Source organism: Theobroma cacao, unplaced genomic scaffold (genome assembly GCF_000208745.1).
Source record: "Theobroma cacao cultivar B97-61/B2 unplaced genomic scaffold, Criollo_cocoa_genome_V2, whole genome shotgun sequence".
NCBI classification, from domain to species: Eukaryota; Viridiplantae; Streptophyta; class Magnoliopsida; order Malvales; family Malvaceae; genus Theobroma; species Theobroma cacao.
In genome coordinates, this window is record NW_017234718.1 from 152,794 (window position 1) to 169,909 (window position 17,116).

Sequence of the window (17,116 nt, forward strand, 5' to 3'; positions counted from 1 at the left end):
TGGACCACTCTGGTCCTTTATCCTTTTTACACTGTTCTTTTAGCACTTCACATCCCCAAATTTCTAACCGCAAAAGCGAAGAAAGCATGTCCTTTTCCGGTAGAGATCTGAGGTTTGGGCAGGACCCGACACACAACGTTTCCAGGGAAGTAAGGTTCTGAAAGCCATTGGAGGGCAGGATCTCTATCTTTGGAAAATCAAAGATGTCAAGAGAGGTGAGAGAGCCTGGCAGCATAATTCCTAACTCCTATTGTGGAAACAACACTGCATCTGGACACCCATTTGTTATGGAGAGAGATCCGAGAGAATTGAGTTTATGCAATCCCCACTCAATCAGTGGCTTACAAATATTGGGTCCTTCGATGTCAAGTTTTCTGAGAGTCGTAGGGATGCCCTGTTCCGAGATGGATGTCACACTTGAACAATTCATTATTCTTAAGTCTTCTAGATAGTTGAGGTTGTGCATATCATCGGGCAGAGCTTGGAGATTTGTACAATTATAGAAACGGAGCACTCTGAGGTTTGCGGTGGGCAAACCAGTTTCAAGAAAGGAAACCAAATTTGAAACATTGGTTAAGTAAATATTCCGGAGATAGGTGAGCTTGCTTAATGCTTGAGCTAAATAATTAATATTATCACACCCAAAGATACTAATATATTCAAGAGGAGCATCATGTTGAATTTCTTGAGCCATTGATTCTAGCATCGGACAATTATAGATGCTCAATTCTTTAAGCCCCATGGGTAACTCACCTCTGGATGATAAAGATACAAGAGATGGACAATTTACAATAGTCAAGTACTCAAGAGGACATGCACTACTGATGTTGATATTCTTCTCCCTCCTCCAACAAGCATCGCAAGTTTTTCCATTTACCAATCACCAACGTTTTCAGATTCAAAGGCAAACTGCTTTTTGAAAGAGAAATCAGTTTCGGGTAAGACCAAAGCTCTAGCACCCTAAGCGATGTGATGGATTGAAAGGTTGCTGATAGCTTTTTAAACCCTTCACATTTCCATATTTTCATCTGTTCAACTCTGCAAGGGATCTTCAATTGCATCAGCTGATCTCTTTCCTCATCTGCCCCTATGGAGAAAAGTTGGGGCCAGTTTTGAATTGTCATATTACACAAGGACATTGATTGGGTTAGCAATCCCCAATTATTCTCTCGCAAAGAGCACAACTCAAGGGATTTCACTCTTACTGACCCTAACACCAACCATTCTGCTACACAAATAAATTTGGAAAGTTTTGAAAAAGAAACTCTTTTCAATGAACTTTGATCTGCGAACCCTTTGTACACTACCTTGTCACACCCTTCAATTTCTAAAACTGAAAGCATTGGAAGGCTTGAAACTGAAATTACTAGTTTCTCACAAACATGAATCACAAGCATCTCCAACGAAGGAAGACATTTCGGCATAGTCCACAACAGTTGGGGACAATTCGTGATACGGAGCTCACGAAGTCTTGGAAATCTCCTAGCTTCCTCATCAACTTCACAAAAACTCCACTTCTCCCATTTAGGCATGTCTTCAAATTGTAAAATCTCCAATGATGGAAATGCATTTGGCTTGTTTTCTCCGAAAAACTCAACTCCCACATCACTTACACTATACAATCCTTTGATACGTACCTCTTTCAACAATGGCAGTTTCCCAATTGATGGCAGTGACATGCAATTTGGACAATCCTTGAGGCAAAATGAAAGTAAGTTATTGAATGATGAATCTCCAACCCATTTTGCCAATGTTGCACCACAATAGTTTTTTATGGCAAGCTTCTTAAGCTTTTTAGAAGGTTGCAGCAAATCCAACACCTTTTTCTCAACTTCTTCCGTTCTATTATCAAAGTCTCCACTCCACTCCAATTCTAACTCATCCAGTCCTGCCTTATCTTGTAACTTAACCTTCCATGCATCTTGAGTTTCAGTAACATTCTTTAACCCAGAAATACAAAGTTGACCTTTGAGATTGGATGAATTCTTTAGCTCCCTTATTTGATATCCCTCACCTTTACCCACAACAAAATTGGATACTGTTTGAAGATCAGTTAATGTACCAAAATTACTTGGCATGCCTTCTAATCTATGTGCACAGATGATATTAAGATGACATAAGTTGACCAGGTGTTCCATCTCTGTAGGTAGCTTCTCAAGCTTCTCACACCCCATTAATAAAAGGGTTTCTAAATTATAGAAGGTACTTACGGACTCGGGCAAGCTTTTAATAAAAGTTTCAGAAAAATCTAAATACCATAAGTGTTTTAAATCTGTGATAAAATCTGGCAACATTGTGATCTGATACCCTCTCAAAGAAAGGACCCTCAAGCACCTTAAATCTGGCAACAAATATGTTAGAACATTGTTGGTTACATAGCAACATCTATTATTTGACAACCTCAAAGGCAAAAAGGTTCGACAATGCTTGGCTTCACAAATCCCCTTAAATTTTTTGATGGCATCATACTTGCTACCTATGTAAGATAAGTGGCGAGCTTGCTTCGAAATTTTCTTATCACCTTCTATTCTAAAACATATTTCTCCAGCAACTGATTGAGCCAGATCATTAATGAGGTCATGCATAACAAACCGAGAATTATCTTTGTTGGATATTTGCAAAAGAGACCTTGATAGTAGATCTCTAAAGTACTTGTGACCCAAATCTTTAATGTGTTGTTTATCTCGTGCTTCCTGTAGAAAGCCTTCTGCGCTCCATAACAGGATTATCTCTTATATATTCTTTAAATTCATAATCCTTAGGAAGGATGGAGCAGTAGGTGAAGCATCGCTTAAAATGTAGAGGAAGATGATGGTAACTTAATTGTAAAGCCGGAATTATACCACAGCGATGTTCTGATAGTTGCCATATCTCACTCTCTAATATCTCTTTCCAAGCATCGTGGTCAACATTAGTACGTAACAAGCCTTTAAGGGTTTTAGCAGCCAAAGGCAAACCGTTGCACTTTCTCACTATTTTCTTAGCAACTTTTTCTAGGTTGGGATGTCCTCCAAAATTTGTTGATCCTAATGCATGTTGAGCAAATACAGATAAACAATCATCCTCTGATAAAACTTTTAAAGAATGAGCATGAGAAGCACCCATTGTAGCTGAAACATCAAGATTTCGTGTTGTCACAACAACTTTGCTTCCTGGAATCCTTGTTAGAAAAGGAGATTGTAGAATGGTCCAATTATGATAATTCTCATTCCAAACATCATCCAAAACAGTCAGAAATTTTTTCTCAGATAAATTTTTCTTTAATTTTTCTTCAAGTGAAGTCATGTTATTGTCATTACTTGGCTCAAAACTGACTGATTGTAAAATTGCTTTCGTTATTCTTGTGATATCAAAATCATCAGAAACACAAACCCATGCTTTAAGGTCAAAATGATTTTGAACACAAGTATCATTGTAAACTAGTTGGGCCAAGGTTGTCTTACCAATCCCTGCCATACCAATGATGGGAATCACAAAATTTCCTTCATCATCACTCTTGAGGAGCAATTCAAGTAAAACCTCTTTGTCTTTGTCTCGACCAGACACATGAGTTTCAATCTCCACAGAAATTGGCTGCTGCCGTTCTTCTATCCTTTTAAATTTATGGCAGTCAATCATTCTCAACTATAACTGATCTTTTTGTGGTTCTAAATCTTTCAATCTGGCAGTGACATCATTTATCTTGGACGCCATGTCCCTGTTAAACAAAACAGCATTGTATGAATCAGAAATCATGAGCTTGGGCTTCTTACTTGAACTACCTCGACGTTTCACCATCAAAGTGCGTCTCAAAGTTTCAGTTCCAAACTCATCCAAAATGCATCCACATCGTAGGCCAAGTTTTGGAGGTTGGACAACTAGATTTTCATAGACTGATCTTTCAGCTGCCTTTCCTCAGCATCATCAAGCACTGCATGAATCTCCTGCAATGCCGTAGGTTGAATCTAACTAATTTAATTCAATTAAATTTATTATCATAACTTGTTACATTGAATCTCACAGGGTTACATCAATATTTTGATATTGCTTGTTTAACCTTTATAACTTTTCACGTTAATTCTTATAGGTTTAAATCAAGGTTTTTCAATTACCTATTTTCACTATAATTATTTTTATACTTACTATTATTCGTTTATAAATTAAAATTTGTAAATCATTAAATATTTTAAATTCGATATTTATAAATGTAAATATTTAATTTCTCAAAAAACTATGTTTATTTGACTTAATTAGCTTATTACATTAAATTCCGTAGGTCTACATCAATATTTTGATATTGATTATTCTACTTTTATAAGTTTTTATATTAATTTTTACATGTTTAAGTCAAAGTTTTTCAACTACTAATTTTCACTATAATTATTTTTGTCTTTACAACTATTCGTTTATAAGTTAAAAATTTGTAAACCGTTAAACATTTTAAACATGAGAATATAATTTAAATGTTTAATTTGTCTAAAAATTATGTTTATTTGACTTAATTAACTTGTTATGTTAAATCTCACAAGTCTACGTCAATATTTTGACGTTACTTGTTCCACCTTTATAAGTTTTTACGTTAAATTTTACAAGTTTATGTTAAGATTTTTCAACTACTAATTTTCGCTATAATTCTTTTTATATTTACTATTATTCGTTTAAAAATTAAAAATTTGTAAACCATAAAACACTTTAAACTCAAGAATATAAATTTAAACATTTAATTTCCTAAAAACATATCTTTGTTGACTTGTTACGTTAAATCTCACAAGTTTTGGTCAATATTTTGATATTACTTATTCTACCTTTATAAGATTTTACGTTAATTCTTATATGTTTACGTCAAAGTTTTTCAACTACTACTAATTTTCACTATAATTATCTTTATCTTTACTATTATTCATTTATAAATTAAAATTTGTAAACCGTTAAATAGTTTAAATTCAAGAATATAAATTTAAATATTTAATTTTCAAAAAAATTATGTTTATTTGACTTAATTGATTTGTTAGGTTAAATCTCACATGTTTCTGTAATATTTTAACATTGCTTGTTCTATCTTTATAAGTTTTTACTTTAATTCTTACAAGTTTATGTCAAGGTTTTTCACCTACTAATTTTCATTAGCACTTGAGCATTTAGCTCATTAGTTGCTGCATAATCTCCTTGTCTAAAGAGTAGGGTTCAAATCCCCCCTCCCCAAATTATAAAAAAAAATTATTAATTTTCACTATAATTATTTTTATAATTCTATTATTCATTTATAAATTAAAATTTGTAAACCGTTGTACACTTTAAACTCAAGAATATAAATTCAAATGTTTAATTTTTTAAAAAATTATGTTTATTTAACTTAATTAACTTGTTATCTTAAATCTCACATATTTACGTTAATATTTTGACATTACTTATTCCACATTTATAAGTTTTTACGTTAATTCTTACAAGTAGTGAAAGTTTTTCAACTACTAATTTTTTCTATAATTATATTTATCCTTACTATCATTGGTTTACAAATTAAAATTTGTAAATAGTTAAGCACTTCAAACTTGAGAATATAAATTTCAATGTTTAATTTTCAAAAAAATTATGTTTATTTGACTTAATTGATTTATTACATTAAATCTCATACATTTACGTCAATATCTGAACGTTGCTTGCTTCTCCTTTATAAGTTTTAATGTTAATTCTTACAGGTTTAAACTCGAGTATATAAAATTAAATGTTTAATTTTTCAAAAAATTATGCTTATTTGACTTAATTGACTTTTTATGTTAAATTTCTCATGTTTACTTAATTGACTTAATTGCCCAATCATCCAAGGCCACAACTCCCAAGGTTCTATCTTCTCTTCTTTGCTTTGTTGCACTCCTTCAACTTGTGACATAATTTTCTCCTTCTTTCAGGTTGAACTGGACAAAGTGGTAAACATGAAAATTGTAGCCTTGTCTCATAGATTTCCATTGCCTCAAGAATCATGTTAGTTGAAATTTTAGAATGAGAGTTATGGTCAAAATACTAGAAGATATGCAGGAGAAACATAGACCTTTTATGCACTCTTCTTTATCAATTTAAGCCATTTTCATGTGCACACCTACACAAAACTTAGTGTATATTTTTTTTAATTAGATTCGAGAATATGGTTACACACGGGGAAGAATTACACCTTCGTCACGCTCGTTCAATGAATGATACCAAATAATCACTTGTTATCCTATTTTAACCTTAATATTTAATATTTAACTTTATTTGATTATGAATGATTATTTTTTAATTGAAGACATTTCTCAAGTCGTCCTATCTTTTGGTAAAATTTGAAAATGTCTTCTCACATAGATAATCTTTCAGAAAGCTTATCCTTACAAGCTTCTGGAGAAATCTCATCATTAGGATTATCGGTCGAGCTTCATTTCAAATTTTAAATATGCATGCAATGAATATGTAATAAAGGCAGGGTAAATGTTTATGAATTTCAATTTATTAAATGCGAAGTAAGATTATTTATTAAAGGCATTTCCTACATTTTCTCATCTTTTTGGTAAAATCCAAGAATGTTCTTTCACCTAGAGAATTTCTTAAGACACTTATCTTTTCGAGTTTCACAAGGAAATCTCATTATCGGGATCATTGTTTGTACATTAGATATAGGTGTGTGTGCCAATAAATTGTAAACTTTCAATTATTTATTACTATCAACAACCTTTTATAGAAAAGATTTCCTAAACCCTTTCATCACTATAGTAAAATCTGTAAATATCCTCTTACTTAGATAATTCCTCGAGGAAACTAATCATTTCAAGCGCTTTGAGTAAATCCCATTATTGAAGTTGACAATTATGCCTAGAAGAAGTGTCGCATGATAAGATGCAAATTACAATTTATTTAAGGTTTGTTTGGTAACCATAAAATAACTTTTAATTTTTTTTCGTGTAAAATATATTACTAGAAAATCTAATATTTTTTGTTATTTAGATAAACTGTCGAAAATTTTTTTTATTATTTGGATTATCTTATGAAAAATATTTTTTAGTATTCATTTTCTTAAAAAAAATTATCTTCAAAAGTTTTCTTCAAAACCACATTTAGTAACATTATAATCTAAAAAAGTAATATCGTACCAATTTAGTTAAACTCAACAAATATTATCCAAAAACAATAGAAAAGAGAGAAAAGATTACTCAAATTACATACATGTTGAAGAAAACTTATTTTTAAGGGATTAACTATAGTTAACTAATTTTAAGAAAATCAGTTTTACCTCATTCTTCATTAGCTTCAATAAAGACTTTTGAAAGATATTTTGAAGATAAAGTGGTTGGTTAGAGTTCATTCTATCTTTTATTTTTTTTCTCAAACAATAGACTTTAGAGTTGACACAACATCCATATTTCAATCAAACATTTGAGATTGAAGTACAAATCTAGAAACAAAAACCCATTCGCCCAAAAGGAACAAAACTAGCTCAACCATTCACCTAAGAAATCCTAAGTTTGCATAAAATCCCCCATTTTACAAACTTGCATTGAATACCTATATAACAAGCCTACAAGCTACATAATACACATCTAGGAAAGCAACAAATCATTGTAGATAAGACAAACAAAAAAACAACCTTTAAAATAAATAGATACATGTATCCAATCCTTAAAAGGCAAGTTATGTCCCAATTCTTTCATGGTCTGTAATAAGCTTCAAACTGATATGATGAATCTTGAAATCTAAAATTTAGAGATCTTCTCTTTTGGTAGATAGTATTGTTTATTGAAGTATCCATGGTTGACTTTGAGTTTTTGTACCAAGCTCTTCAAATCGACAATAGATCTTGAAAGAGGAAGGTTATTGAAAGAAAAAGGAGTTTTCTTTTGAAAAAAGAAAAGAAAAAGAGGAAAACAAAGAGAGTGGGAGGTGTAGGCCATTGCAATAGGAAAAAGAGAAACACAATTTTGATAGCAAAAGAAGAGAAAGAAAAAAGAAAGGGAGGAAACAAAGGAAAGGTTACTGGTCAAGAAGACTTGCGATGTTGCCAACAATAGTGGAAGGAGGAAGGAAAAGTAGTAGATCAAGTGAGAGAGAAAATGGGTTGGGACAGAGTGGGAAGAGCAAGAAGAAGACTGGGACAGAGAAAGAGCTTGTGTTTTGGAAATTGTGTTACGCCTTTATGGGGTCAATGGCTTATTTTTCGTTGACTTTGTAAAAGGTTTTACTTTTTGAATACTTTTGCACTCAACCAAACACTTAAATTACTGAAAATATTTTTTAGAAAATATTTTCATGCTTTCCAAATAGACCCTTAATATGAATCAAAGTCTTTTACTGAGAGCATTTCTCAGATCCTTCCATCTTTATTGTAAAATTTGAGAACAAATCTTCACTTAGAGAATTTTTCAGGAAAGTTTATCCTTACAAACTCCTTGGGAAGGTATCAACATTGGAGACATCGTTTGTTTTAAAATATATACATCATAATGCAAAATTTAGTTTATTTAATATGAATGACGACTTTTTATTGAAAGCGTAACCTATATTCTTTTATCTTTTTAGTTAAATCCAAGAACGTTCTCCTACCTAGAGAGTTTTCTGGGTGATTTATCCTTACAAGCCTCTTGAGAGAGTCTCATCATCAAAGTAGTTGTTTGTTATGCAATAATATTTACCAAAAATGTATGACATGAATATTTATGTGTATGTACCTATGATAAAAAAATGGTTAGAATGTTTATATACTATATTTTTCATTATCATTATACCTTCATTTTATATTATTATTATTGTTATCTAATCTTAAAATTATTACATTTAATTTCGTACAGATTAACTTAAATTTAAAATAAATAAATAAATTCTACTGATATATTTTAAACCCTAGTGATTTATATATTTTACTTTTATCATCATATTTTTCTATTACATATATATTTTTAACATCCTTCCAACCTACATATATTTCATATATATTTTTTATATATCTATCCACTGTATTATTCATACATATATATTAAATTTATAATTTTTAGAATTTATTATCATATTATTTAATAGTTAAAATGACTAACAAAATAAAAATAAAAATAATTCCAAAAAACATGCCAATCAACATCCTATAACCCAATAGGACAAAAATGTAAAACGAAAGGCCTAAGTAACATATAATTTGTTCCTAACTAACCCAAGATGAGAAGCCAATGCCTGGTCAAAGCCTAAAATAGTGTAAGCGGGCTTTCATGGCAGCTTTTTAATAGGCCTAGCTTGAAGACAATAATGAGTCGAAGAACTAATCTTTCAAAACAATGTTGTTTCGTTCTTCCCCTTTTAAACCGAGTCGGCAAAAACATCATTTTCTTTCCCCTATATCATGAGCCAACCTTGTATCAGACTATGATCGGGTAGACTTGTCTAGGAGATTGAGTCTTTTGTACTTGTAAGGGAAATGTCCTCCTTTCAGATATTGTAATGGCTCGTGGTGACATCTTTAGAATACTTATTAAGTTCTTAGGGGAAAAACCTTTTAGAGAAGGAATGTCCTCATTTCAAGCATTGCAATGGCTATTGGTAGAATATTTGTAAAATCTCGTAAACTCTTTATAAGGTGTGAGCAATTGGTGGATTGTTGGACTGCCTCACTAGTAAAGGTATGTATTGAGCAAACCATTTAGGGTTGCCTTTATGTCTTGACAATGGCGTGTCTTGGTCTCTTTATACTCATTTTCATATTAATAAAATATTTTTCTTTATTTGTTCCAATGGTTGCATGTATGGCATTTGGTATGCCTTATTATTTCGATGTACATTGGTTTAATCTAATTTACGGCTATTGTTGATGTTTGTTAAGATCTAGACAAGTTATTGGCTGACTCATGTGGAAGCATCCACTTAAGCACCACAGGATTATCGTATACTTAAGCGAAGAAGTATAGTCCATGACAGTTGGTATTAGAGCATGGGTGAGACGTGTTGAGCTAAAGAGTAAACATGGTGACCACGCGGAGTTTAGTAGAGGACCATCGAAGGATTGATAAGCTAAAGGCTGCGATGGCTGGAGTAAAAGCTCATATGGTCCTGTGTGAGTGAATAGATGAAATTGAGACAGTCCAGCGAGAACTGTCCGAGATGATTAATACCTTGAGTGATCAGACCAGGGATGTATTAAGCAGTCTCCAGGATAAGATTGGAGAATTGAAAGCTCAAGTAAACATTTTGGTTATTGCTACTGGTAATGTTAGTGCAAACTCAAGAAATCGAAGTAAAAGGTCCAAAGTGCCAAAGCCCAAGCTATATGAAGAGGCCAAATATGCTAAGGAGTTAGCGAACTTCTTCTTTGATATGGAGATGTATTTTTGAGTTGTGCACACAGAGTCGGAGGAGGACAAAGAGGTAATGGCTTTAATGTATCTTGTTGGGGACATGAAGTTATGGTGGTGTTCGAAATTCATTGATGGTGAATACCATATCAACACTCGGGAAGATTTCAAGTAAGAACTAAAGAAGTAGTTTTTCCTTGAGAATGTTGAGCATATGACGTGACAAAAGTTATGGGAGTTGTCATAAACGGGATCGATGCGAAAGTTCGTGAGGAACTTCTTTACTTTAATGCTAGATATTGGGGATATAACTGAAAAAGATAGATTGTTCTATTTCCTCGAGGGTCTAAAACCATGGGTGAGGATGGAGTTAAAATGATAAAAGGTATAGGATGTGACTTCGACAATGGCGGCTACTAAGCGCCTTACTAATTATAGTGAAAACTTCAATAAAAAGAAAAACCCTCCATCCAAGACAAGTAGCTCTAACTCAAACAGTGGGGCAAAATTTTAGAAAGTTAGTAGACCCTCGAGTGGGGAAGGCTATAAGAGACCATCTACTAGAGACTCATCTCAATCAAGAATAAATTAGCCATTCCTTTCCCTACTGCAAGTTGTCCAATGTTTTTTTTTTAGAACAACTATGTGTGGTACCAACTATAATTTTACCCAAAAGTGGGAAGATGATTATATCAGTTATGTAGTTTAAGAAGGGGATTAAGAAATGTGAGCACTCTTACATGGCCATACCGATCTACAAAGACGAAGATAACATGAATCCAATACCTGAAGAAGTGAAACTATTTTTGGAATAATTTCAAGAAATCATGCCAGAAAAACTACCTAAGGTCCTACCACCTAGACGAGCTGTCGATCACGAGATAGAATTACTCCCAAAAGTCAAAACGCTTGCAAAAAGGCCATATAGGATAGCTCTCCCAAAATTAGTAGAGCTAAGGCTGTGCAAACGGGTAGTTCGGTTAGTTCGGTTACTGGATATCCAGTAACCGAACTAATCGAACTCATCTATGAAACTAATCGGAGTAAAAAGCTAACCGAACTAATCGAAATCGAACTAACTCGATTAGTTCGATTCGGTTACTGAAAACCGAACTTAATCATTTTTTTTCTAATTCTCGTTTGCCTTTTGAATTTTTAGGCACATTTTGCAGAGGGAAGTAACTTTGACTTAAAACCATAGATAAAAACAAGATGCCTAGAGAGCAACAATCACTGTCAAACACTAGATTTAAAAATATCACAACACAACTGGCACAAAACACCCACATATGACAAGCAAGTGCCAGCATCGTATATAAACTTCTAATACAGAGATAACAAAATATTTATATATTAACTTCCAAGGAATAAAACACAAACAGAAATGAAAAGGTAAGCATTCCTAGAAGCTACAGGAAACTGGATACAGAAATGAAAAGGTTCCCATGTTTCTTTTAGTTCTTCTGAAACTTTTACACATATGCCTGCAACAGAATAAGTAATGTAAAGGGGTCAGCAAACTAGGCATAAAATGAAGTAGCCTAGATTAAATTAATAATAGCATTCCAAAAAGAAATTGTCTATCAACTTTAACCATTGAGATGACACAAGACATTACTAACAAAAAGACATACTAGCAAAAATAGACATTACTAACATTAGCATTAGCCACCAGAAGCACTCATTTCAGAAGTAAGAACCAATATATGCTGCAGCAGCACCCCCATCTTTTCTTCTGAATGTTAAAAAAAATTTAAATAAATGAATGTCACAATCTTGTCCAATTAACAAAAGTATACGAAAAAAAGAAATCTAAGTGATAGAGCTTAAGTGATTAATTATTATTATCTATAGTACGTACTAATTATTAATGCACTGTAATTTTTTTCAGTTCATTTTACGTAACTGACTTGGGCTTATTTTTATGCAGTTTTCAATTATGATCCATCGATGCACAATGCGGCAGTAGTTGACATCCAAGGCTACAAGAGCTACTTTGCTTCTCCAACCTTTAAGGTTTACAGCATTGGAAATGATGCAATCAAACTATCAAAGGGACGAAACTATTTCATTTGCAGCATCCCAGGTCATTGTGATAGGGGCTTGAAGATTGCTATTGATGCTTCTTAAGTTATAAAATGTGGTTTCATTACTCAAACCTTAATCTACTCTCAAAGACGGTTTTCTTGAATAAATAGTTTGTGTCAATTAATAAGCGGTTGCTTTTGCTTGCTGCCATGTAAAATAGTATTGCAGAAGTAATTGTATACATGCAGAATTTCCTTATACTCCTATATATTTCTAATAGCTTCCTAGGGGAGGAATTTTGTAGTAATTTCATGCATTAAATAGGAAGTATGAGTTAGACCAAGTTATTTAATGCACTGCAAAAGGAAATATGAAAACTAAACAAATTATCATCAATAAAGACTAAACTTTTTCAAGAATCAGATAATATAAAATTGTTAATTTGATATATATTAAAGAGTATATTTATCAAGTATTAAACATTATTTGATTACTTTGAAGATTATCTAGTACATTGTCCACTGCAATCTTTGACAACTCTACAATACACAAACAAGAAAGTAAGAAATAAAGCAATTACATATTAACAATTAAAACAACAAAAATGAAAGGATGATATAAATAAAATACTCACCTTCATCAACTTTCTCAAGCTCTGCCAAATCATTCTTAGTGTCATAAAGATAATAAGAAGGTCCACGTAGCCAATCTTGAGCACAAATAAGGGCTTGCACCATCTTAGGTATTAAAGAACTCCTATATGCATCAAGCACATGACCATCGGTGCTAAAACCTGATTCCGAAGCAACTGTGGATGGAAGAATCGCTAATACATCACGAGCTAGTAGGGCAAGAGTAGGATACCTATGACTATTGAGTTTCCACCAAATGAGAACATCAAAGTCATCACTATCAGTTGCATCAAGCTTATTTAAACTCAAATACTTCTCCATTATCCTCTTCCCTACCAATTGCAATCTTATATCTTTTAAATTCATTCAGAAGAGCAACACTAGCACTAGAGTCAATATCATTATCCACTTCAGAATTTTGGCTCACTTGGGATTGGCTACTATCACCAACTTTCTCAAGAGGACGTTGTACATTTTTTTGGTATTCAACAAGCAACTCTTCCGTTGTTTTTTTCAAACTCACACAAATTGATGAAGCCTGCTCATTCGAAAACATTTTCCTCAAACAAAACTCCACAAACACAAGTTTCTTCCTTGGATCAAGAATAGAGGCAATGTAAAGTAGCTTATTCATTTTCTCTATATTTCCCCAATACTTATCAAATTTCTCTTGCATTTTCTTTGCCATTGTTTGCAACTCAACATCAACATGTCTTTGTCTATCTCTCAAAATGCAATAAACACCACAAATATCATTAAGAAAAGTATTAATAGTGGTATAAGAAGTACTTGAAACTTTTACTGTGAGTGTGTAAAAATATTTTAAAAAAATATTCAACCTCCTCACATTTTCCCAATCTTCATGTTTTGGTATCCCATCTCCCATCAACAAATCAGTTCTATACTGAGAATCAGCTTCCTCAAATAAAGTAAAGGCTTCTTCAAACTTTTGAGCTATTTCTAACATCAAGTAAGTGGAGTTCCATCGAGTACTATCATCTAAAGACAACAAATTTTTTGATTAAATATTTGCAGACTCAACACATTCTTTGAACTTTGCTAACCTAGCAGGTGACTGTCTCACATATCTAACTGCCCCTTTAATACAAGCAATTGAATGATTCATTTCCTCCAATCCATCAGTGACAATGAGATTAATGATATGTGCAATGCATCTCATATGTAGAAATTTGTTTTCTAACAAGCCATTTCCTGTTAAGTTAAATTTTTTCTTCAAATATGCTATTGCAACATCATTGGAACTAGCATTATCAACAGTAATAGTGAAAACCTTACCAATCCCCCAATCACGCAAACATTTATCAATTATTTTCCCAATGGCTTCACCTTTGTGACTATAAATGGGACAAAAGTTTAAAATTCTTTTGTGTAATTTCCAATCATTGTCTATAAAGTGAGCCGTAAGACACAAATAATTCTCTCTTTGAATTGATGTCCATGTGTTTGTGGTCAGAGAAACTCTACAAGAAGATGTTCTTAATATATGCTTGAAATGGTTCTTTCCATTAACAAAAAGGTTAAAGCAATTTTTAGCAACAGTCCATCGTGATGGCACAATAAACCTAGGACATGAAGTTGCTACAAATTCTTTAAATCCTTCCCCTTCTACAAATATGAAAGGTAACTCATCTCGAATGATCATCTTAGCTAGAGACTTTCTAATGGCTTCTTGACTAAATTTCCAAGTTCCTACTGACCCATCCCCCGAATGAAAAGCTAACTTAGTTTGAGCAGAATCATTAGTAGAACTAGGAAACTTTTTGCAAGAATTCATGTGCTTCTTCAATGAAGTTGTGCCATTATATTTAGTATTAGCAGAAAGTACCCTATCACAATAATTACATCTAGCTTTTTGTTCACCTTGATCATTGAAAAATCTGGTGAAGTGTTTCCAAACTTCTGACCTTGGTGGAAGTGCTTTCCGTTTCTTAGAATTGACAACATCACTCTCATTAGTGGTGATTATAGTTTGTTGTGTAGTTGGTGTTGGTAAGGATTACGACATGCCAATAGGAGGAGCAGATTGTGTAGTAGCATCACTAGGAGTAGGAGTTGGATTATCACTTTCACTTGCCATTTAAATCTTCAACCTATCACTCAAAAAGAATTAATTAATTAGCAAATATGTTATTCAAGAATGAAAAATCTATTAAAGAATCTATCACTAATAGCACATATTAAAAATACATGAGAAAATATAATCATTTAATATATGTTCCACTCTTTTGGTTAATAGAATTAGATAGTATCAATTTAGAAAGTTGGCAAGAGGAATCAATTTCATATCCTAAACATGCTCAACAAGCCAGCTTGATCTGTCTCATTATATTATCTACAAAAGCTAGCTCACTCAAAAGATTGATCTTAATTATCTTTGGATTATTCATATTCCATAATTTCAAGTCACATTTATAAATAATAAATTTTTGTACTTACCGAGTCGACAAATCAAGCTTGAGAGGCTGTTCTGGTTTCACAACATTTCCTAAAATTGTATGAGTGAGATTAAATTACCAATGATTGCTCTCAAATTTCATGCAGTAGTATAAAACTATAAAAGGAAAAATCAATTTCATCTCGTTTAATTTTAATTGGAAAAGTCATATGGTTCCACACAAAAGAGTAAAGAAGATTCTGTCAAAAGCTCATGTATATCAGGCAATGAACCAATAAAACTATTTAAATGTTTAGTTACCATTAGCTGTGTTTAAATATTTAAATATTTACATTGGTTGTGTTTTAGTGTTGGTTGTTTTGGGGGCTTCTTTGGTTAAGAATGGGGCTGTTTCTTTTGTTTTTAAAGACAACCATGCAAAATTAGGGAAAGCATTTTGGGTTAGAAAAAGATGTGCTTGATGAAATCTTGAGTCTCTGTTTTCCTTTGTACAGCACAGGCCTTTAGGGAAAGGCTAGAGAGCTTTCTTTTGTCTGTTAAGCTCATATTAGGGAAGGAAATTGCCACTAAACTTAGTTAAGTAGTTTCCTACTGCAATTGTATTTACTCTACTTTTTGCACAAATCAGACGTTTTATGCCAACTTAAGTTTAAGATTTTAAATGTTATGGTGGTTGGTTACTCATGTAGGAAATTTCATAAAACATTTAAATATTTTTTTTTTGGATAAGCAGGTAACTAAACATTTTCTAATACAATAGCTAGCTTAAATTCAATGAATAATATTTGTATAAACCCAAAAAAAACTTACCAATAACTTGATGTGGGAAGGCCCAATAAGCTGAAGCAAGAATGGCAGTGATCGGCAGCGGCAGAAGTAGAAACCAGAAACAGTGAGATCGTGATAGTGGAGATGGCAGTGACTGGCAATCGATAGAAGTTGAAAGTAGAAAGGGTGAGACCGTGAGACGATGAGAGTGGAGATGGAAGACTAAAAGTGCTTGGAAAGGCAGTGATCGATCGACAGTCGGCAGAAGCAAAAATCAAAAAGGGTGAGACCGTGAGACGATGAAAGTGGAGATGGAAGACTAAAAGTGCTTGGAAGGGCAATGATCAATAGGTATTCGGCAAAAGCAAAAATCAAAAAGGGTGAAACGGTGAGAATGGAGATGGAAGGCAAGGGATGGCAGTAGTGACGGGCAGTAACAGTAGGCAGAAACTAAGGGCCAAAAGAATTAGGTATTTAGGTTTAGTAATTTTTAAGGGAAAATTTCCAAACTACCCTTTTTAGGTTCGGTTAGTTCGGTTAGCAATTTCTCTAACCGAAATCGAACCAAAATAATTTCATTAACCGAATTAACCGAACCGAACTAATCGAACTCTGAACTAACCGAACTAAACTAACTGAACTTAGTTTAATTCAGTTCGATTATTCGATTCGGTTCAGTTTTGCTCACCTCTAAGCAGAGCTAAGAAAATAATTACACGAGCTAATTCAAGCTAGATTTATCTGACCATCTAAAGCACCTTTTCGGGCCCTAGTACTCTTTCCAAAGAAGCAGGATGAAAGTTTACGATTGTGCATGGATTACTAGGCCTTGAACAAAGTCATAGTTAAGAATAAATATCCTATCCCTCTTATAGCAAATCTCTTCGATTAGTTAAGTTGTGCAAAGTACTTCTCCAAATCAGATTTGAGATCGAGATACCATCAAGTAAGAGTGGCTGAGGGAGATGAATCAAAAACCACCTACGTAACGTGGT

The 17,116-nt window shown here is 33.0% G+C and overlaps 1 protein-coding gene across 1 annotated transcript; it reads right to left on the reverse strand.

Moving 5' to 3' along the window:
• Positions 1–818: 818 nt before the first annotated feature.
• Positions 819–3,618, reverse strand: LOC18586893 (putative disease resistance RPP13-like protein 1). The gene is made up of 2 exons (XM_018129724.1): positions 2,844–3,618; positions 819–2,707 (listed from the first exon to the last, which is right to left on the reverse strand). The coding sequence occupies exons 1-2, from the start codon at positions 3,616–3,618 to the stop codon at positions 819–821; spliced, it is 2,664 nt and encodes an 887-aa protein (XP_017985213.1).
• Between the last annotated feature and the right edge of the window lie 13,498 nt (positions 3,619–17,116).

What these genes read in the sequence shown, in the direction of transcription:
- LOC18586893 (XM_018129724.1), bottom strand. Translation starts at nt 3,618, where the DNA reads ATGATTGACTGCCATAAATTTAAAAGGATAGAAGAACGGCAGCAGCCA. An exon ending in ACTATCAGAACATCGCTGTG is followed by an intron (nt 2,708 to 2,843) that starts GTATAATTCCGG and finishes TATGGAGCGCAG; the next exon opens with AAGGCTTTCTACAGGAAGCA.